The following is a 23,108-nucleotide window of genomic DNA, read 5'->3' as shown; positions in this document are numbered from 1 at the left end:
ACATTCCCATGAGCAAGGGGGCATGTTTAGTGCCCACAGCATGGGATTGTGGCTATCCCAGGTTTACAGTTAAGGACAATAGGGTTAATAGGAATTTGTGGTATGTGAGGTATTTGGGCGGGAAGTTCATGCTCCTGGAGCTGGGGGCACAGGTGTCTTTGGGCGGGAACATCAGAGGGATGCATGACTCATCCTCGCTTACCAGAGGGTATAAAAACCCCCTCCCTCAGAGGCAGTCAGGCACTTTACCTGAGAACTGAAGAGCTCCCCCATCCCTCCCACCCTGTCGCAGCACCTTTTATGTGGTCTGTCACCCTTGGATCAAGGGGGGACTTTTTGTTTAATATCTTTATTTATGGTACTCGCTCGAGTCCTAAGACTGAGTGAGATTTGAAATATTTGAAAATAATTTAAGTTTTAATTATTTATTTATTTATTGATGGAAGTTAATAAAGATAAGTTTTAATTTTATATATTTGATGTTTGTAGAATATTTACACCAATAAAGGTGCCGCGGCCAATTTTATCACCATCTTTGATGGTCTTGGTTTGGAGTAATTTATTATTATTAGTATTTATTTAGAGTAAGTGTTGGTATAGCCTACATTCCCATGCCTGATGTAGTATACTTTCCAGGGACAGCATTGTGCTAAATCCCAATCCCTTGTCCTGGAGCATTCTTCAGAGCAGCCAGGTGATCTGGTAGTCAAAGCAGCCAGGTGGTCTGGTAGTCAAAGCAGCCAGGTGGTCTGGTAGTCAAAGCAGCCAGGTGGGCTGGTAGTCAAAGCAGCCAGGTGGTTTGGTAGTATCTGCCGTCAGAACATTTTTTTTTTTTAACAAAATGTTTTTATTAAGATTAAAGGCAACCTGTTCATAACAATTTAGTTTTTAGGGTGGAACTCCGCTTTAAGTTATTACTAAAACCAGTAATAATTGAATGCAGAGCTAATCCTTTAATATGATAAAGAGTAGATACATGTAGGCACATTGCTGCCTGAAAGCAGTGATTGCTATACTGACTCCACGTTCTGAAACTCCTTCTCTCATCACATATGTAATTCAGAAGGCAGGCTATGTGAAACGTGTGACACAGTAGTGCTTACTCACAGGGCATAGTGAAAATGATCACTGGATTCAAGAAAGTAAATGTGTGCAGATTCTCACAAATATGTTTATACACTTCAAGATCATTTAATTTAATAGAAGTAGGCTAGAAATAGGTGAAATACATGTGTGGAATGTGGAAATTAATATATGATTTTACACCTTGACAATAAATACATGGTAAGCAGTTGAATATTTCATTCTACCACTCCCAAATGGATGGTTTGGTATAAAGTCCCACAGTGTGCATGCCCTATGAACTGTTGTATTGGCAGCATCCCCTAGATATTGCAAAGGAAACCTGGGAGAGTAAAATTACAGGGCCGCTGATAGAAATCATGGGGCCCCGTACAGCCTACCTGACGGGGCCCCCTTCAGCTCCACCCCTGGTCCCGCCTTTAGCTCCACCCCTGGCCCCGCCTTGAAACTGTCTCTGCAGCACGTTACGGGATTGGCGGCATTGGTAGGCACCTGGAGCAGAGAACCGGGGGGGGGGGGGGCTGCCGTCTGAAATTGAAATTGAAAAGCGGGAGGGGGGGGGGGCTGCCGCAAATTGAGGGGGGCCCTTTACAAATTATTAATAAAAATGAAAAAATAAAAATAAAAAAATATATAAAATAAATAAATAAACATTTATAAAAAAAAGGGGGGGGGGGTTGCCATTCAGGGCCCTGGGGACCTCTGGGCCCTTTAATTAAAAAAAAAAAAAAAACATTTATAAAAAAAAAAAAAGGGGGGGGTTTGCCACATGGAGACCTCATGAGCCCTTTAATATTAATATATATATATATATATATATATATATATATATATATATATATATATATATATATATATATATATATATATATATATATATACATATATAAGGAATAAAAAGAAAACAAAATTAAATAAAATAATATGAAAAAAAAAATAATTTATAAAAAAAGGGGGATTGCCATCCGGGGCCCTGGGGACCTTTAATAATATATATATATATATATATATATATATATATATATATATATATATATATATATATATATATATATATATAAAATAAAAAAAATATATAAAAATGTATTTATTTTTTTATAAAAAAAAGGGGTGTTTTCATCCCGGGCCCTGGGGATCTCCGGGCCCCTGGGGACCCCCGTACCCCTAAGAAAAAAAAATTGTCCCTTTAATAAAAAATAAAAAAATATATATATTAGAAAAAATATATATTTTTTTATAAAAAATAAATAAAAAAAGGGGGTTGCCACCCGGGGCCCTGGGGGCCTTTGGACCCCTGGGGACCCCCGGACCTCTAAAAAAAAAATAAAAAAAAATGTCCCTTTAATAAAAATTTAAATACAAATATATTAAAAAATATATATATATTTTTTTTATAAAAAATAAATAAAAAAAAGGGGAGTTGTCATCTGGGACCCTGTGAGGGTTGCCATCCGGGCCCCTGCTGGCCCGGGGCCCCCTACAACAGGGCCAGATGTACTGGCTTATCAGCGGCCCTGGTTGTGAAGCAAGTGTAGACTTTACAAGGTAGAATTTCCTCAGTAATGCCTCTGGTTCCAGAACTTTTGTAGAATGTTCAGGAAACCCAGAGTGGGGTGTACAATAGGTCGGCAAAGGTTCAACATTTTCACCAGGGGACAGTGTCCTCATTTTAGTCCCCACAGTGGAAAATAAAGTCAAGGCTAATTGGCAAAAGACACTATCTATTACTAGAAGAGTTTGCAAGGTATACTCCAAAGAAAGCAGAAGGCATATGGGAGTTTCAGCTAATCCCTTTACTTAGCCCAGCAAGAAGAGGCGAGAAAGTTCACTAACTAAGACCTTTAGCGTTGCCAGGCTGCACAGTTATATAACTAAAAATGCCATTATCTTGGATCCCAATGTTCATGTTTGGCTTAAGGCGGAGCTCCACCCAAAAAGGGAAGTTCCACTTTAAGGACTTGTTTCTCACTCTTCTTGAACAATTGTCACTTTTGATGAGCTAGGGGAGGGGTTGCAGGTACCCGCTTCTCACTTCCATTCCGACTGCCACAGTGCTCGGAAACTGAAGTTTTCCTCCCTTCCTCCCCCCTGCAGTCTTCTGGGACACTGACATGTCCCAGAATACTGCATCAACCATTCACAATGCAGAGCACCTCACATGCGCAGGGGGCACCCGGCAGCTAAGATACCTTCATCAAGCATATGGAGTGGAGGTAAAACTCACTGCAGAACTGAGGTTCACCAAGAAGGTCTTGCAGTGGTCCCACTCTAAGGTAGGCCTGAGGTACTTGATTATTCTCTCAGGTGTGCCGTCCTGGATGATGACTACAGAAAAGTACCGGTTACTTACCGGTAACTTCCAGGACGGCAGGCTAACTTCCTGCCCATTGGAGGAGGGAAAATTGTAGAACACAAGAAGGTGAGTGCCTATGAGGAATGATTTCCCTTGTGAACCAGGTTCAGGAGTTACTTCTCTACAAACTAAGGATCAAGGGGAAGGGTGGAGACTTAAAACAGCTATCGATTGAGTGTGTTTCCTGTAGGAAGGAGCCTCTCATCTCGGATGTACCGTCCTGGAAGATATCCTAGAAAAGCAGTTACCGGTAAGTAACTTGTACTTTTCCCCATAAGAAATAATGAAAACTCAATTGATTTGTTTCCCAACCATTTATTCATAGATCCTTGAGTTTATAGTCCATATAAAAAGATTATAGCAATGTGACCAGGTTGTGTAACCATAAAATGTCCATCCACAATTGGAAGCCTCCACAAGGGGATTAGAAGCAAAATCCAGCAGGAGCTACAGAGTATAAAAGAGAAGAGACGCCTCTAAGTGTAGCAATATGTGGCTAAATGTTGTACCTTCATTAAATGTAACCATATTGCTACACTTAGAGGTGACTCTCTTCTCTTTTATACTAAGTTGTGACATGACACCGCTTGTATATCAAGTCAAAATTTATAAAAAAAATGTTGCTTGTCTTGCAAAACGCTCTCAAACCAAGTTACTCTGAAACCAAGGTTTTACTGTATTATGAGTTTGGCAATTCTAAAGAAATTCCTTAAATAAAGCATTAAACTATAACTAAACCCATTAGATTTTAATCAACTGAAATGTACTGGAGATTTTAGTGGAAGTGGAACCTCCACTTTAAGCACTCCTCACCCTCCTCACTCCTCACCCCCATTTGGAATGTCATTTTCTTTGGGGGGGAGTGGGGGTTTCGGTAGGCGACTCCTTCTCTCGCTTTAGGCAGCCCCTCCCTCTAGGCGATCTCCTGGGACACGTGACAGGTCCCAGGAGATCACCTGTCCACTCCTAGTGTGCAAAGCGACTCGCGCATGCGCAGTGCGTGCCTGGCCGTAAAGCCGAAAGCTGTCACGGCCGGGTGGCCACAGTGTGAATGGAGGCACCGGCGGAAAGGGGGGGAGAGGAGCGACGCTCCGGGCAGCCATATCGCTGGACCGTGGAGCAGGTAAGTGTCTGTTTATTAAAAGTCAGCAGCTACACTTTTTGTAGCTGCTGACTTTTAATAAACATAAAAAGTCTGCTTTAAAGACAACCATGTGAACAAGGCCAGTCTCTTTAGTTTTTTGTTTGTTGATGCAACAGTGACAAATCAATACCAGTGGGAAGTACATAAATCCACGTTGGTGCCTGGATTACCTTTCTACAAGCTCTCCATTTATTGTTTGCAAATGTATGGAAACTGATAGACCTCTGTTTCTAATTAAAACATTAGGTTACTTGGGTTTCTATCACTACCCAACAGGTCTTTGTGCTGGAAAACTTTTGTATTTGGCTTTTATTTATTAGCCTCTCCCAATCTATACCTTCTAAGTAGCAGGGTGTTCTTTTAGACCACCAGCACAATAGATACATTGTAAACATATTAATTGCTTTCCGCTTTATGTCACTCTAATTACTATAATAAATATGTTATTTTCCCATAATATCTTTTGGCAACACCCTTGTAGCTCCTGCGGTGTAATAAGCACCGCGGGTGGCAAAAGGCATCTATATATGAATTTTATCTAGATAAAGCTGAAGGTAGACATAAATCTGCATATATATATTTCCATGACAGGTCTCATGCTCTAGCCTTCCTCTATTATACACACGTTCTGGGAAATGGACACAGAGCTGCCAGGAACACTGTATGATGTATGGCCTAGGCTCATCGAAATACAGTCTGACATTCCCGGGAACTGGGTGTGAAATGCATTAAGAGTGGTGTTAATTTTAATTATGCCTCATTTTTTCATTCCGCTAAACCAAAGTTATATTGTAAAAAATGTACTCACCTTTACTCTCCTTATCAATTTCCGACAACATAAGGTGGCAAAGGTCACTGATCATTTTTGGTTCTTTATTGGGGTATAAGTCAGAAATCAGAATATGTAGAGACTCGTAAGTCAGCGTACTTGAGGTCAAAGTTTGGTAGAACCCTGTTTAAGTAAAAAATAACAAAATACACATAATACGTATGGCTTCTAGTATATAGAAATGTGTTAATTTGTACAGACAATTACAATAAAAACTAGGACTTGTCTGAAATTTGCCAGTAAAGTCCATTTTTTATTTTATTTTTGATAAGAAAGAAAGTGAGAAGTGGGACTTTATATGAAGCACACAGCAGCAAGGGAATGTGATGACTAAAGCCCTGTACACACGATCAGTCCATCCGATGAGAACGGTCCGAAGGACCGTTGTCATCGGTTAAACGATGAAGCTGACTGATGGTCTGATGTGCCTACACCCCATCAGTTAAAAAAACTATCGAGTCCAACGCGGTGACGTAAAACACAACGACGTGCTGAGAAAAATGAAGTTCAATGCTTCCAAACATGCGTCGACTTGATTCTGAGCATGCGCGGGTTTTTAACCGATGCTTTTGCATACTAACCGTCGGTTTTGACCTATCGGTTAAGCGTCCATCGGTTCAATTTTAAAGCAAGTTCTACAATTTTTGACCGAAGTATAACTGACCGATGGGGCCCACACACCATCGGTTTGGACCGATGAAACGGTCCTTCAGTCAGTTTCCATCGGTTTTGACCAACCGTGTGTACGCGGCCTGAGAAGTTGTATTTATTTATATTGTCTCTAAAGCCTCGTACACAGGGTCGGACATCAAACAAACTTTCCCTTGTATTTTTGTCCGAAGGGAGTTGTCCGGTCACACCCATAGCATACACACGCTCGGACTTTTCTGAAAACTTTTCTAAAACTTTCTCAACATCAAGTGGTTTTTCTGCTCTTTTCTGCTCTTTACCGCCACCCTTTGGTTAACTTCTGCTATTGTTGGTTGATTTTAACATTGGTTCTGAGCATGCGTATTTGCACTTTGTACAAAAGTCTTTGTTGCCGAAAAGTTTATCCATTTGCAGACCGAACTTTTTGTCCGATGAAACCTGAAAAAGTTGGTCGGATGGAGCGTACACACGATCGGACAAATCTGAAAACTTGTTGATTTTGAAGTTTGTTGGCCGAAAGTCCGACCGTGTGTACGGGCCTTAAAGCCTCATACACACGATCAGACTTCCATCTGTCTTTTCCGTGGATTTTTGTTCGAAGGGCGTTGGCCGTGAACTTGTTCTGCATACACACGGCAGGACTTTTTCAGCCAACTTTTACCAAGTCACGTGGTTTTTCACATGGTCGGATTGTCCGATCAAACAGATCCATCCGACATTTGTTGTCAAAAAGTCCGATCGTGTGTATGGGCCTTTGTATAAAAATGTTTGGCCATAAAACCTCTATAACAATAAACTTTTATATCACATTCAACATAAATTACATAATAATTCACAGTCCAATAAAAAATAAATATATAGTACAAACACAGGTGGCAGCTGATGCGCATATGTTAAAAGAAAATACTGCACTGTTTTACACACTTCACACAAGCTGCAACGCAAAGTGAAATACACACAAATAAATACAAAAACATAAGGAGCTGTGCTTATACATAAATAGTCAAATGAATGGAATCCAATTGAATTAGAAAAAAGATTATAGTCTCTTGAAAAACATTCAAAGAAAGAAATGTTTGTTGAAACATCAAGTGATAGGATCTTCAATGATTTACCACTTGCTGACCGCTGCCTGTAGATAGACATTGTCAAAATGGCTATTTTTATAGCTTTTTTTTACTATGCCACACCTACAAACATATGCCCCACCCCCTAATTATAATAAGACTCTGCCTACAGCCAAAAAAGTGTCCCTATAATTTTTTTTCCAATGTTGGCAACTATGGGAATGTAAGTTTACTGTTAAGCCTCATGAGTCCTGCTGTGTCCAGACAAACACAGCCGCATACAGCAGGAGGCAGGAGCAGAGTGGGCGGGGCAGAACGCTCAAGCGCGCCTGTGAAGGGACATCATGAAGGGACTCCAGGCTCTGGAGTCTGGACAGGAGGTAGGAAGGGAGTGAAAGACTGTCATCTGCTTTGATATTTTTGTGAGAAAATGTTTGCTATATTTTTGTATTAGGATAATTTCGGCACAAAGAGAGGAGGAGCAATGCCAGGTTCAAGGGTGCAGATGTTCCTAAGACCTTAAGAATAAACTTGATCAAACTACCATTAGGGCCACTGTTCATCATTGCTGTCTTATTTCTCCCCTAGTTGTCTTGTATTTACACATAAATTTAATCAGAACAGAAATTGGTTAGAAGCCATGGAGGTCACCAATGTGTGTCCTTCAGGGGCTGCATACAGTATACTGCATACTTTGTTGTTTTGAAATTAATATAAGCTGTTGCCTGGGTACTGTGCCACATGGGTGTGGTAATCTGTTGTTTAATGGCATTAGTTCATTCTTTTTGTGGGGGGTCCATACAACATTTTGCTATGGGGCCCTGCGATTTCTAGTTAAGCCCCTGATTCAATGGTATATTTAATAGACAAAAAGGGAGTAAATAAGACAAATTTATTGCAAGAGTTTACATAAACCAGTGTAGGCAGGATTGTCTGTTGACATGGAGGTCCAGGGCTGATCGTTTGCATCTGCACAGGAGATTACATGCGAGTGGCCGTAATTAGTTGCAGGAGTTGGAAGCCTTCCATTGCAGGTAATCAAATCGTGGGAACCACTGCTTGGCTTCTCCCATTTAATCACAGTTCAGGACGCATTTGCAGGTGTGAATGCACCCTTAAAATTTGTAGTTGCCTACTATCTTACATGTGCAGTACAAAATGCAAACCATTCACATGACTTGAACTACATCCTAGATGACTAGTATTCAGCCTCACATTTTTACTTCTGCTCAATCCCTCTAGATCAGGCATGTCCAAAGTCCGGCCCGCGGGCCAATCGCGACCGTTTTCCAGTTTTGGACGGCCCGCCTGGTCATTTTGACATGTATATCTTTTGTGGCCCCCAACGAATCCCCGAGCACCGGGGGGTCACAAAAGAAATACATACTGGCTGCCTTGGAGGGGACAGGGAGGGGGCGGGATGAGTGCCGTGCATACAGGAGTATTTCCTGTTTACCCGGCGACCTCTCTAAAAGAAAGTCCCATCTCCTGCGCTACCATTGGATGACTGTTCATCATAGGAGGCGGGACTTTCTATTAAAGAGGCTGCCGATAAAACAGGAGTTTCTCCTGTATGTCTGTCGGCGCTCGTCCCGCCCCCTCCCTGTCTCCTCCAAGGCTGCAGATGGGCATGAATCAGGCTGCACTGATGATAATGGTGAGTCTGCATTCAGGACAACGGGGGTGCTGCGTTCAGGGCACCAGGGGGGGGGGGTGCTGCATTCAGGGCAACAGGGGGCGCTTTGGGTGCTGCATTCAAGGCAATTGGGGTGCTGCATTTATGGCACTTGTGAGGCTGCATTGATGGGCACTGACCCTTATTTTGCTTCACAGTTCTTTATTTAAAATTTAAGATTTTTTCCTGAATCTTCCCTCTTAAAGTGAAGGTGCATGTTATACGCCGATAAATACGGTATATCCAAATAATACGCCCAAGCTCATCTCTTCACCACACACAGCCACAAAGGCAAGAGATTTCTTTTTGGGCAGTGTATTAGTGCCTGACGTGAATGTCAGGCAATATGGTCGGCCCTCGCGCATGTTCACTTCATCAAATCTGGCCCTCTTTTTAAAAAGTTTGGACACTCCTGCTCTAGATGATCCCACACTTACAGTTGTGTTTGTATTACACAGGGCTGAGCAGTTACTCCCATCCCCTTGGGATGGACAGTGCCGTATGCCTGACCACCCAACCTCTAAGTGGCAGCACTTTCAAATGGCAAGAAGTGGAGTGAGTTTGATGCTCTCCCATACCTGCTAGTACCAGGTATTTTTCTTCCCTACTGGCAGCAGAGCAAAGAGGTGGGGGAAAGAAAAAAAGTGAGTTTGAACTGCTCGTGGGACATTAAAGTGTACCTGTTGCTTTGTCCTGAATGAGAAAAGCACTGTGTATTGTAGTGACCTTGGGATTGGAGGAAGGAACCACAACAAACCACAGGACAATGTTGAAGAATCTAATGGAGGCTACAGGGCCAGAGGGGAGGGAAGTTAGTAGACACGGGATGCCGGAGAGGTAAATATGCCACTTCTTATTCAGGAAACCACATTTTTTATTGCAACTTACAAGGTAAATTTAAGATTTCAAGCTGTCCAAGGGCTCACTCTCTTTTACACTAGAACATTAATGAACCCAAGTGGTATTGATGTGCATTGACATGTTTTAAAAAAACAACAAAAAAGAAATTGAATAGTGAAGCACAGGCCAGTGCATCCAAATGTAGCTGGCAGTTTTATCAATGCAACTTACTAAAGTAATGAACCCCAATAAAGTCCATAGATTTCCTCACATCCATTTACCTGCATTGGAAAAATGCTTGATAGGTTCTGTGAGACTGTTAAGCCCTGTAAACACGATCGGATATCTGATGGAATCTAATCCGATGGATTTTTTCGTCGGATATCCGATGAAGCTGACTTTCATCAGTCTTGCCTACACACCATCAGTCAAAAATCCGATCGTGCCAAAACGCGGTGATGTACAACACTACGACGTGCTGAAAAAAATGAAGTTCAATGCTTCCGAGCATGTGTCGACTTGATTCTGAACATGCATGGATTTTTGACCGATGAACTTCCACACAGACGATCGTTTTTTTGTATCGGTTTTTAATCCATAGGAAAAATTTAAAACACGTTCTATTTTTTTTCACCGATGGAAAACAAACCGATGGGGCCCACACACGATCGGTTAGTCTGATGAAAACAGTCCATCGGTCTGTTTTCATCAGACAAACCGATCGTGTGTACAGGGCTTTACAGTTGCTGAAAAGGGATGTGGCAGCTAGCTGATGAACTTGAACATTATCATTTTTTAAAGTAGGACATTTTTTTTATGTAGCAAGACAGACTTACCACTAGGTGGCAGAGACATTTTAGCAACAGCAATAAAACCACATAGCCATAACTAATATAAAGTATAAACTATGCTAAATTCAATTTTTTTTTTTTAAATACATGTTTTGTTTGAAGGCATAAGACTTATTTTTCAAAAAGTATTAGCAGTAACCTAAACAAGGACATATGTTTAGCCTGGGGTCCCATGTATATGTATTGTGGTACACAGCAACTTAGGGAACCCAGTGTACAAAGAAAATCGTTGAATTATTAAAAGTATCAGGGTGTGGCAGAATTCTCAAAATGATTATATACCTTGATAAAATTTGTAGGAGCCTTTTCCTATGATTTTAGTATGAGACCAAATATTGTTACAACTCAAAACATAAACTACTAAACTATTGCTGTTTAGAGATTTTCTACATTCAACTTTTAAATGTGGCTACAAAATGAAACAAAATTGCCCCCGCCTCTCATTGAGAATCAATTGCTTGTTTCTGCACAGAAATGGGCTAGCACTTTGTACTACTCATATAATGCCAGGTTCTGCAATGTTCAAACCTGTCACTTCTGGTTGGGACAACCTGTTAACCAAAGCCACTTATCTTATTGGTCTCCAACCAATTTTAATGCTGTGCCTCTAGCCATGCACTATGGCTGAATCCTCTAACCCAGGGGTGTCAAACTGGCGGCCCTCCAGCTGTTGCAAAACTACAAGTCCCATGAGGCATTGCAAGGCTAACAGTTACAAGCATGACTCTCACAGGCAGAGGCATGATGGGACTTGTAGTTTCGGAACAGCTGGAGGGCCGCCAGTTTGACACCCCTGCTCTAACCCCTCTACTATGTCCTGTAGTGATGTAAGGGTGGGAGCAAGTGATTTTAAGCTGTGAGAAACCAGCTTAAACATCATAATAAAGTCTCTGTATTACTTTGTGAAGATCTGTGCCGTAACGAGGTGGGCCGGAAGTGATAAACAAAAAAAATAAAAATAAAAACATATTAAAAAAGTAATGGCATAGGGATCAGCTACCAGTGGGGCCGTGGTTGCTAAATAGGGTGGAACTTCACTTTAAAGTCTTGGGTTTTTTGGGTTCTGGCAAAATTTAGTCAATGGGCATAAAATAGATAAGATTGTCAGCTCTCATAAAAGAGAGTTCTTGGCTGATGTTCTTCATAAGGAGTGCTCTGAGGGGATGCCAAATTTATTATAGTTTTGCAACTTCCATTCTCTCAGATACATTTTCTTAATGTATTCATATCCAAAGATGCCTGCAAGTTTCATTCTGGTAAACAGTATATTATTGTTTTAGCACCCTTGTATTAAACAGGGGCTACTAGTAAATTTAGCAGTGCAAGGCAGTAACTAGCCTGGCTGATTTATAATTTTTATGATCATTTGGGTTTTCTCCCAAGCCTGGTTTAGCTGTGGTTCCTCCCTTTTGTCAGAAGGTAGCACTGTTACCGTTGGCATTAGTATGATGAGCTACAGTGAAGCTAGGTCATGAATATGTATAGTTTTCTCAGCCAATCAGTAGGAATTCTCTGGCTGCTGTGCATGCTGGGAAATAGAATAAATATTTTGGAGGTCAAGTGATCAGGGTCTTCTCACCCAGACCTTGGTCCGGTGTGGATGTGTGAGGAACAGCAGGTGTGTTGGGTAGTCCTAAGTAGGGATGAGCTCCGCGTTCGATTCGAACGTATGTTCGACTCGATCATCGGTCGTTCGATCGTTCGTCGAAACTCGAACAAAACGGGTCGTTCGCGCCAAATTCGAGTGACGCAAAACGTCCCATAATTCACTGGGGCGTTGAGCGCTGATGATTGGCCAAGCATGCTGTATGTCCCGCATGCTTGGCCAATCACAGCGCTCAAAAAACGAAGAGCCATAATTGGCCAAAGCCAGGGTGGCTTTGGCCAATTATGGCTCAGGGGGATTAGTACACGCCCCCCACTATAAAAGGCAGCCTGCACGGCTGCCTAGTGTAGTGTGTTGGCGGTTCTAGAGAAGATCAGTCAGTCAGACAGAGAGAGATAGAGAGATAGAGACACAGTGTCTTAACCAGATAGATAGATAGATAGATAGATAGATAGATAGATAGATAGAGTAGGAAGTGTAGTCAGTATAGTTAAAAGTACAGTTTGTAGAGAATATATTCACATCCTTAGGCGTTGTCAATATATTTATAAACTGTACAGCTCAGCTAGTTTATCTATCAGGCAGGAGATTGTTCTACATGCAGCGCTCTAACGTGTTGTATTGCCTGCATTAGGGATTTACTTTAAATATAATTATTCTGTGTTATTTAACGTGTGCTAGTTAATTGCACACACAGACGCATTACCTGTTACTGCACGTGTGCAATTTATTTGCACAGAAGCGCAGTCGCTGTTAATGCAACTGGGCTATTGAATTGCACAGAAACGCAGTCGCTATTACTGCGTGCGTGCTGTTTAATAGCAACTAAAGGCAGTTGGTGTCACTGCGTGCGTGCTGTTAAATCGCATTTGACCGCAGTCGCTATTACTGCGTGCGTGCTGTTTAATAGCAACTAAAGGCAGTTGGTGTCACTGCGTGCGTGCTGTTAAATCGCATTTGACCGCAGTCGCTATTACTGCGTGCGTGCTGTTTAATAGCAACTAAAGGCAGTTGGTGTCACTGCGTGCGTGCTGTTAAATCGCATTTGACCGCAGTCGCTATTACTGCGTGCGTGCTGTTTAATAGCAACTAAAGGCAGTTGGTGTCACTGCGTGCGTGCTGTTAAATCGCATTTGACCGCAGTCGCTATTACTGCGTGCGTGCTGTTTAATAGCAACTAAAGGCAGTTGGTGTCACTGCGTGCGTGCTGTTAAATCGCATTTGACCGCAGTCGCTATTACTGCGTGCGTGCTGTTTAATAGCAACTAAAGGCAGTTGGTGTCACTGCGTGCGTGCTGTTAAATCGCATTTGACCGCAGTCGCTATTACTGCGTGCGTGCTGTTTAATAGCAACTAAAGGCAGTTGGTGTCACTGCGTGCGTGCTGTTAAATCGCATTTGACCGCAGTCGCTATTACTGCGTGCGTGCTGTTTAATAGCAACTAAAGGCAGTTGGTGTCACTGCGTGCTGTTAAATCGCATTTGACCGCAGTCGCTATTACTGCGTGCGTGCTGTTTAATAGCAACTAAAGGCAGTTGGTGTCACTGCGTGCGTGCTGTTAAATCGCATTTGACCGCAGTCGCTATTACTGCGTGCGTGCTGTTTAATAGCAACTAAAGGCAGTTGGTGTCACTGCGTGCGTGCTGTTAAATCGCATTTGACCGCAGTCGCTATTACTGCGTGCGTGCTGTTTAATAGCAACTAAAGGCAGTTGGTGTCACTGCGTGCGTGCTGTTAAATCGCATTTGACCGCAGTCGCTATTACTGCGTGCGTGCTGTTTAATAGCAACTAAAGGCAGTTGGTGTCACTGCGTGCGTGCTGTTAAATCGCATTTGACCGCAGTCGCTATTACTGCGTGCGTGCTGTTTAATAGCAACTAAAGGCAGTTGGTGTCACTGCGTGCGTGCTGTTAAATCGCATTTGACCGCAGTCGCTATTACTGCGTGCGTGCTGTTTAATAGAAACTAAAGGCAGTTGGTGTCACTGCGGCTATTTTGTTACTTTACACTTGAGCCAAGTCGCTCTTACTGTGTGGTTGCTGTTTAATACCATCTGAAAGCAGTTGGTGTGACAGCGACTATTTTGTTACTTTACACTTGAACCAAGTCGCTCTTACTGTGTGATTGCTGTTTAATACCATCTGAACGCAGTCGGTGTGACAGCGACTATTTTGTTACTTTACACTTGAGCCAAGTCGCTCTTACTGTGTGGTTGCTGTTTAATACCATCTGAACGCAGTTGGTGTGACAGCGACTATTTTGTTACTTTACACTTGAGCCAAGTCGCTCTTACTGAGTGGTTGCTGTTTAATACCATCTGAACGCAGTTGGTGTGACAGCGACTATTTTGTTACTTTACACTTGAACCAAGTCGCTCTTACTGTGTGATTGCTGTTTAATACCATCTGAACGCAGTCGGTGTGACAGCGACTACTTTGTTACTTTACACTTGAGCCAAGTCGCTCTTACTGTGTGGTTGCTGTTTAATACCATCTGAACGCAGTTGGTGTGACAGCGACTATTTTGTTACTTTACACTTGAGCCAAGTCGCTCTTACTGTGTGGTTGCTGTTTAATACCATCTGAACGCAGTCGGTGTGACAGCGACTATTTTGTTACATAACACCTGAACGCATAACTATGGCTGGAAGGACAAAGAGAGGCAGAGAGTCACGAGGGCAAGCAGGCTCTGCATCTAGAGGTAACGCTGGTGATGGATGTGGTGCATCCTCTTCAGCACGTGGCCGTGGCCGCTCGTCCTTCTTTTCGGGAGCTGGCCGTGTTGAGCCTCAACATGCTGAGAAATTAGTTGAGTGGATGACCAAGCCGTCCTCATCCTCCTCATCCTCTCTCACACAGACTGATTATAGTTTGTCTGGCAAAGCAGCTGCCAAGGCGTCCTCTACCCTCTGCACAATGGGATCACACAATCCTTCCCTAGTCCCACCGTGTCCTCCTGAGGAGTCCCCCGAACTGTTTCAACACAGTGTTGGGTACATGCTAGCTGAAGATGCACAGCGATTTGAAGACTCCGATGACGGAACACTGATAGAGGAAGGCATTGATGTGAGCCCAGGGAGAGGGGGTGGCCGAGAGGGACAACAATCTGGGAGTGATGTTCCCCCAGCTGGAGCATACTGCCAGGTTGTCGCCAGTGATGATGAGGAGGGAGGGGATGATGAGGTCATTGACTCTACCTGGGTGCCTGGTAGGAGAGAGGAGGAGGAGGAAGAGGACGAGGCACAGGCACATCTTCAAAGAGGCAGGAAGCCCTCCAGGGGTCAGCTTAAGGGCAGTACACCAACTGCATTACGTGGCGCTGCTGTGTCTCAACGGTACAGCAAAAGTTCTTAGGTGTGGGCCTTTTTTGAAACCTGTCCATCAGATGCTACCTTTGCTGTTTGCAACATATGTCTCAAGCGTATCTCGTGTGGCCAAAACATCACCCGCTTGGGCACCACATGCTTGTCCAGACATATGTCGACCTGCCATGCAGCTCGTTGGCAGGCATACCAGAAAGACCCACACCAAAGACCAAAGCGGTCCCCCTCTTGCCCTTCTGTGACCTCAAACCCCACTAGACCCCTAGTCCTCTCTGCAGCCTGCACCGAAGGTGTAGAAATAGGTGTGTCACAACGTAGTAGTGGTAGTACATCCGGCCAATCTACTGATATTACCAGACAAATTTCCCTGCCCCAGCTGCTGCAGCGCCGAAAGAAGTACGCTCCCAGCCATCCACATGCCCAGCGGTTGAATGCTAGCTTAGCAAAATTGCTAGCACTTCAACTGCTACCTTTTCAGTTGGTAGATTCTGCCCCCTTCCGTGAGTTTGTGGAATGTGCAGTACCTCAGTGGCAAGTACCCAAATGCCACTTTTTTTCACGGAAGGCGATTCCGGCTCTCTACCGGCATGTGGAAGGCAATGTCCATACCTCGCTGGACAGGGCGGTCAGTGGTAAGGTGCATCTTACCGCTGACTCATGGTCCAGCAGGCATGGACAGGGACGTTACCTGTCTTTTACGGCCCATTGGGTGACTCTGCTGGCAGCTGGGAAGGACGCAGGTCAAGGCACAGTAGTTTTGGAGGTTGTTCCACCACCACGCCTCCAAAACACTACAACTGCTTGTGACACACCTCTCTCCTCCACCCCCTCCTCTTCTTCTTCCTCTGTGGCCTCTTCCTGTGGTGATGTTGGCTCAGAACCAGCCGTGCTCCGTAGGCGTACGACGGGCTACGCAGGAATGCAGGCCAAGAGATGCCATGCGGTCCTAGAGCTGGTGTGCTTGGGAGACAGGAGCCACACTGGGGAAGAGGTTCTTTCAGCTCTGCAGGGGCAGGCTCAGAGGTGGTTGACGCCACGCCAGCTGAAGCCTGGAATGGTGGTCAGCGATAATGGCACCAACCTCCTCTCTGCCCTGCGACGTGGAAAACTCACCCATGTGCCCTGTTTTGCGCATGTTCTCAATTTGGTGGTGCAGCGGTTCTTGGGCAGGTACCCTGGCTTACAGGATGTCCTGAGGCAGGCCAGGAAAGTCTGTGTGCATTTCCGGAGGTCATATAATGCCACTGCTCGGCTGACAGACCTCCAGAGGGAATACAACCTGCCCAAGAACCGCCTAATCTGTGACATGCCCACCAGATGGAACTCTACGTTGGCCATGCTGCAGCGGCTGCACACGCAGCAGAGGGCCATCAATGAGTACCTGTGCCAATATGGCAGCAGAACTGGCTCAGGGGAGCTTGGTTTTTTTTCACCACGCCAGTGGGCCTTGATCAGGGATGCATGCACTGTCCTGTCACCATTTGAGGAGGCCACGAGGATGGTGAGCAGTGACAGTGCATGCATCAGTGAGACTGTCCCGCTTATTCACATGTTGGAGCACACCCTACGTGGAATAATGGACAGGGCCCTTGAGGCAGAACAGAGGGAGGAAGAGGAGGACTTCCTTACCTCTCAAGGCCCCCTTTATCCAGACACTGTTCCTGCTTGCCCACCTGGAACACAGGAAGAGGAGGAGGAGGATGAGGAAGAGGAGGAGGAGGAGGATTGTATCAGCAGCATGGAGGTGGAGCCTAGCACTCAGCATCAACAGCAGCAGTCTTCAAGGGATCATTTACAGTCCCAAGGAACACGTGGACTTTTACGTGGCTGGGATGAGGTGGCTGAGGATCCTGTCGTCCTCAGTGACCCAGAGGACTGTGCCCCGAATGCCTCTGCAAACCTACGCTGCATGGCCTCCCTGATTCTGCAAAGCCTGCGTAAGGATCCTCGTGTACGTGCTATCAAGGAGAGGGATCATTACTGGCTGGCAACTCTCCTTGATCCACGTTACAAGAGTAAGGTAACGGATCTTATGTTGCCATCGCAGAGGGAGCAGAAGATGAAACTACTGCGGGAGGCCTTGCAGAAGGGTCTGTGCAATGCGTTCCCAGAACCGGGGGGATTACCAAAACCTGGCCCTGGACAACGTCTTGCTGAGGCTTCGGTGAGTCAGAGAAGGAGCGGTGGAGAAGGTGGCCGTCTGACCGATGCGTTCAGACAATTTTTTAGTCCGCAGCCCCAAGGTCTGACCGGTTCCAGCAACCATCGCCAGCGTCTGGTTTACATGGTCCGGGAATACCTAGCGGCAAGATCCGACTTGGACACCTTCCCCACGGAAAATCCTCTGGCTTACTGGGTCTTGAGGATGGATCACTGGCCAGAGCTTGCACAGTACGCAATTGAGCTACTGGCTTGCCCTGCATCCAGTGTTCTTTCAGAACGTACATTCAGTGCTGCTGGAGGCTTTGTGACCGATCACAGGGTACGCCTCTCCACTGACTCTGTTGATCGACTGACCTTCATCAAAATGAATCAGGCTTGGATCAACACCGGCTACCAAGCACCTGATGCTGATGTTACTGAATAAGAATTTTGTGTTGAAATATCAGATCCCTTTGAGACTGCTGATGCTGAGTGACTGTCCTGTTGTGCTGCTGATGGAATATCCTTCTCCTCCTCACTTTTCATGCTGTTAGCTAGTAAGAAATTTTGTTTTTCTGTGCTCCGCCACCAGTGCCTAAGGCCTAATTTTTCTGCCCCTGTTTAACAGGGGCGCCTAATAACAATTTTTGATGCAATACTTTGCACGTGGCCTAAGGCCTAATTTTTGTGCCCCTGTGTAACAGGGGCGTCTAATAACAATTTTTGATGCAATACTTTGCACGTGGCCTAAGGCCTAATTTTTGTGCCCCTGTGTAACAGGGGCGTCTAATAACAATTTTTGATGCAATACTTTGCACGTGGCCTAAGGCCTAATTTTTGTGCCCCTGTGTAACAGGGGCGTCTAATAACAATTTTTGATGCAATACTTTGCACGTGGCTCCTTGTTGCGCTCCAATTACAGATATTGGGAGGGGTTGCAGTGTTATGTTGCGCCTACGGACACATTTTTATGCCCCTGTGTAACAGGGGCACCTAATAACAATTTTTGATGCAATACTTTGCACGTGGCTCCTTGTTGCGCTCCAATTACAGATATTGGGAGGGGTTGCAGTGTTATGTTGCGCCTATGGACACATTTTTATGCCCCTGTGTAACAGGGGCACCTAATAACAATTTTTGATGCAATACTTTGCACGTGGCTCCTTGTTGCGCTCCAATTACAGATATTGGGAGGGGTTGCAGTGTTATGTTGCGCCTATGGACACATTTTTATGCCCATGTGTAACAGGGGCACCTAATAACAATTTTTGATGCAATACTTTGCACGTGGCTCCTTGTTGCGCTCCAATTACAGATATTGGGAGGGGTTGCAGTGTTATGTTGCGCCTACGGACACATTTTTATGCCCCTGTGTAACAGGGGCACCTAATAACAATTTTTGATGCAATACTTTGCACGTGGCTCCTTGTTGCGCTCCAATTACAGATATTGGGAGGGGTTGCAGTGTTATGTTGCGCCTACGGACACATTTTTATGCCCCTGTGTAACAGGGGCACCTAATAACAATTTTTGATGCAATACTTTGCACGTGGCCTAAGGCCTAATTTTTGTGCCCCTGTGTAACAGGGGCGTCTAATAACAATTTTTGATGCAATACTTTGCACGTGGCCTAAGGCCTAATTTGTGTGCCCCTGTGTAACAGGGGCGTCTAATAACAATTTTTGATGCAATACTTTGCACGTGGCTCCTTGTTGCGCTCCAATTACAGATATTGGGAGGGGTTGCAGTGTTATGTTGCGCCTATGGACACATTTTTATGCCCCTGTGTAACAGGGGCACCTAATAACAATTTTTGATGCAATACTTTGCACGTGGCTCCTTGTTGCGCTCCAATTACAGATATTGGGAGGGGTTGCAGTGTTATGTTGCGCCTACGGACACATTTTTATGCCCCTGTGTAACAGGGGCACCTAATAACAATTTTTGATGCAATACTTTGCACGTGGCTCCTTGTTGCGCTCCAATTACAGATATTGGGAGGGGTTGCAGTGTTATGTTGCGCCTATGGACACATTTTTATGCCCCTGTGTAACAGGGGCACCTAATAACAATTTTTGATGCAATACTTTGCACGTGGCTCCTTGTTGCGCTCCAATTACAGATATTGGGAGGGGTTGCAGTGTTATGTTGCGCCTACGGACACATTTTTATGCCCCTGTGTAACAAGGGCGCCTAATAACAATTTTTGATGCAATACTTTGCACGTGGCTCCTTGTTGCGCTCCAATTACAGATATTGGGAGGGGTTGCAGTGTTATGTTGCGCCTACGGACACATTTTTATGCCCCTGTGTAACAAGGGCGCCTAATAACAATTTTTGATGCAATACTTTGCACGTGGCTCTTTGTTGCGCTACAATTACAGTATGTTTGAGGGGTGCCCTTTTTTCTACAATTTTGCTTTCCCAAAAAGATAATGCCACCCCCCCACCACCCCTAAAATAATCGAGATATTGTTCCCACACAGCACGTGCGCAACCAGTATTAAATTACTTTGTTCTTATAATAATTTAATGTTGTGCAGGGACATTTCTAAACATGTGCCACTACTAGAGACACACAGCAGGTGTGATATTTGAAGGAATTTTTCATTTTTTTTTTTTTCACTTTAAACATCATTAAAATCGCTGCTCCGCAAAAACGTCCGTTTTTAAAATATTTTTTTCGATTGATACATGTTCCCTGGGGCAAGACCCGGGTTCTGAAAGACGTTTACCAACATTAAATTGAATATTGGTCTTTAAAATGATCGTTTTTGAATTCGAACGTTCGAGTCCCATAGACTTCAATGGGGTTCTAAATGTTCGCGCGAACCCGCGGTCTGTTCGAACGTTCTGATGCGAACCGAACCCGGGTATGTTCGGCTCATCCCTAGTCCTAAGGCCTAGCCATGTGCTCGAGGCTCTGCAAGGGAGAGCTGACCTGTTGCCTGGAGGCATGAAGGAAAGGATGAAGACCTGAGATGAAGTACCAGAATTTACTCTGTCATGGACCCGGGAACCGTGGAGAGCCTGGGAAAGCATCAAGACAGAATCATACAGAGAATTCCTGTCTCATCTTGTGAGTTGCTATAGTAGACAGCTGTCGCTGCAAAAGTACAGATTGCTGGTTACAGCTCAAAGACTCTTTTTCCATACTGCTGTCTACTTTTTGTCTAAGGAGTCTGCTGGTCTGCTAGTCTGCTGTTTTATTTAACTATGGGTCAGGGCCGTCTTTAACGTGGGGTCAAGTCATTATTGTGGGGCCAAAAGCAGCTGCCCCTTAAGCCCTTTGTCATGGAGAGTCTCGGTCTGGTGACGGCGGGGTGCAGGGCAGCGGAGCTAAAAAAAAAGCTATTTATATGCACAAAAATACATAGCTGCCCATCCAAATTCAACTCTTGCCAGACAATATGCATAGAAATCTATCACAGTTTCCAAATTTAGGACTTTTTTGGGCCTAACCATCACTCAACATGGGCATTACAAAAAATAATGAGTTGTGGTCATATTGGTCCACAGACACACTTCATCATATGCCCATATTCTATGCTGCGATGGCCAGGCATAGATATTATTATACATGATTTATATAGCGCCAACAGTTTACGCATCGCTTTACAATGAAGAGGGGGGAAAGCACAAATACGATACAGTTCAATACAGAAGGGACAGGAGGTCCCTGCTCATAGAGGTTACATTCTAGGGGGTGGTGGTAGTACAAAAGGTGATAGCTGTGGGGGATGATTTGATGGGGTGGCTTGGGTACAGTTCTTAAGTGGGTGTGGGATAAGCTTCCCTGAATAAGTAGATATGGGACGACAATGCGTTTCATACATTTTAGTGTCATCCTTGAGGTGACCCTGAATATGATCAGCTCTACAAAATTCGGCCCCTCATTAACCACCTAACTGAGAAATTTGCAGATCGGTATAAGCCCCAACAAAACATCTACATAGATTAGTCCCTCATACATTTCGCTGGCCTCCTTGCATTCAAACAATATCGCTCCAGCAAGTGTGCCAGATCTGGGGTCAAAATGTATAAGCTCTGTGAGAGGTGACAGGCTTTACATGTAATTTTAGAGTTTATGAGGGAAATAACAGTGACCCCCAACTGCTTACACTACATGGGTAGCAGTGGCAAGATAGTATGGGACTTGGTTCTGCAAGGGGTACCACTTGTATGTGTGACAACTTCTATAGAAGCGTGACACTATTTAGACATTTATACAATCTAGGAATTGGCTCTTGTGTAAGGTGACCAGATTTTTAAAATAAAATCCAGGGACATATTTTTTTTTTACAAGTAATGGCGGCAATCAGCGACTCTCTGACCACCGTCACCGCCGCCACCCGCCTCACAGCCTGTCAAGTCTCACTCTCTGTGCCCTGGGGGGAGCGGAGGAAGATCACTCCGCCAGGGAAGGCAAGGAGATAAGCAGCCGGTGGCTGGCTGGGACTTGAGCCAAGGCAGAAGAACATGCGAGCGGAGCTAAATGAGCGTGCACCCGAAACCGAAGAAATATTCCCTCTGCTCCGACCAGCACATGATCATCAGAAAGTGGCACAGATAATGGAAAAAAGTACACCCCCTAAGCTAGTAGGAGCGGCGGAGCGGGGGTGTGTAATTCAGAATTTGTTTTACTTTTTTATTCTGTACTGTCTTTGAAATTGTCCCAGCCCCTGTTCAAATCCAATCTGGGGACAAAACCAGGGACAGACTTGGTCCGGGGACAGTGTCCTCAATCCGGGGACTGTCCCCTAAAACCGGGGATGTCTGGTCACCCTACTCTTGTGGCACCATGCAACCTAATTGCCAGGGCTTCCCCCAACAGCTTGTAAATACCCGACTTAGAAAGGGGAAGAAAGCCTGCTAGAAAAATTATGAATTGCTTGCATCTAAACTGGGTGTTTTTGTCCTGTCTTCCATTCACGCAGACACTATGGTCAAAATATAACCTTAAAGTAAGAGGGTGGACTTCAACGACCAAATGATGAAGCTGTATTTAGTTTCCCGAAAAGTCAGACACTGGTACAAAAATGTGTCTACTTATCTATTTTAATTGATTGTATGTAATGCTTTTTCAATTTACAAAGCAACAGGATGAAGTGGATCCTTCTGAAAATTTCAGGAAGAGATCATCATGTCCCTTTTGTATCCAGGAGGTGCTGTGGCCCAATTCCCAATTCCAGATGTAGTGTGCCGGTTGCATGAAAGGCATTTTCCTGATGTCTTCTCTGGTACCCCAACCCAAAGGTCACCCTAAAGAAGATGTTGTGTCTGTAGCAGACACAGAATAAGACAAGATATATCTTTTCTGTCCCTCCTGTCGTAGCCAACCTGGTCTCTGCAACCAAGGACTGTTTCCATTGCTGCTACAGTGGAGTATTAGTATAGGGTACAGCATGGCACAGTCTAGGGCACACAATTTGTACATAAAGGTCTTGAAAGATGTTAGATAGTCAAGAAACTGACTATCACATTTTGAGAGACCCTAATTCACAGCCTGGAAAGTTTATGGTTACGTTTTTTTTTTTTTATAAGT

At 44.4% G+C, this 23,108-nt stretch overlaps 1 protein-coding gene across 3 annotated transcripts in view; it reads right to left on the bottom strand.

Moving 5' to 3' along the window:
- Positions 1 to 23,108, bottom strand: part of LOC120914841 — a 230,518-nt gene that overhangs the window by 25,076 nt on the left and 182,334 nt on the right. For all 3 annotated transcript variants that reach the window (XM_040325338.1, XM_040325337.1, XM_040325339.1), the window contains one exon: positions 5,389 to 5,532. In XM_040325338.1, coding sequence (XP_040181272.1) covers positions 5,389 to 5,532 — 144 coding nt within the window. The remainder of the gene's footprint in view (positions 1 to 5,388; positions 5,533 to 23,108) is intronic.

The sequence above is a fragment of the Rana temporaria genome, chromosome 1 (assembly GCF_905171775.1).
Source record: "Rana temporaria chromosome 1, aRanTem1.1, whole genome shotgun sequence".
Lineage (NCBI taxonomy): Eukaryota > Metazoa > Chordata > Amphibia > Anura > Ranidae > Rana > Rana temporaria.
This window is presented reverse-complemented; position numbering and strand designations above follow the sequence as displayed.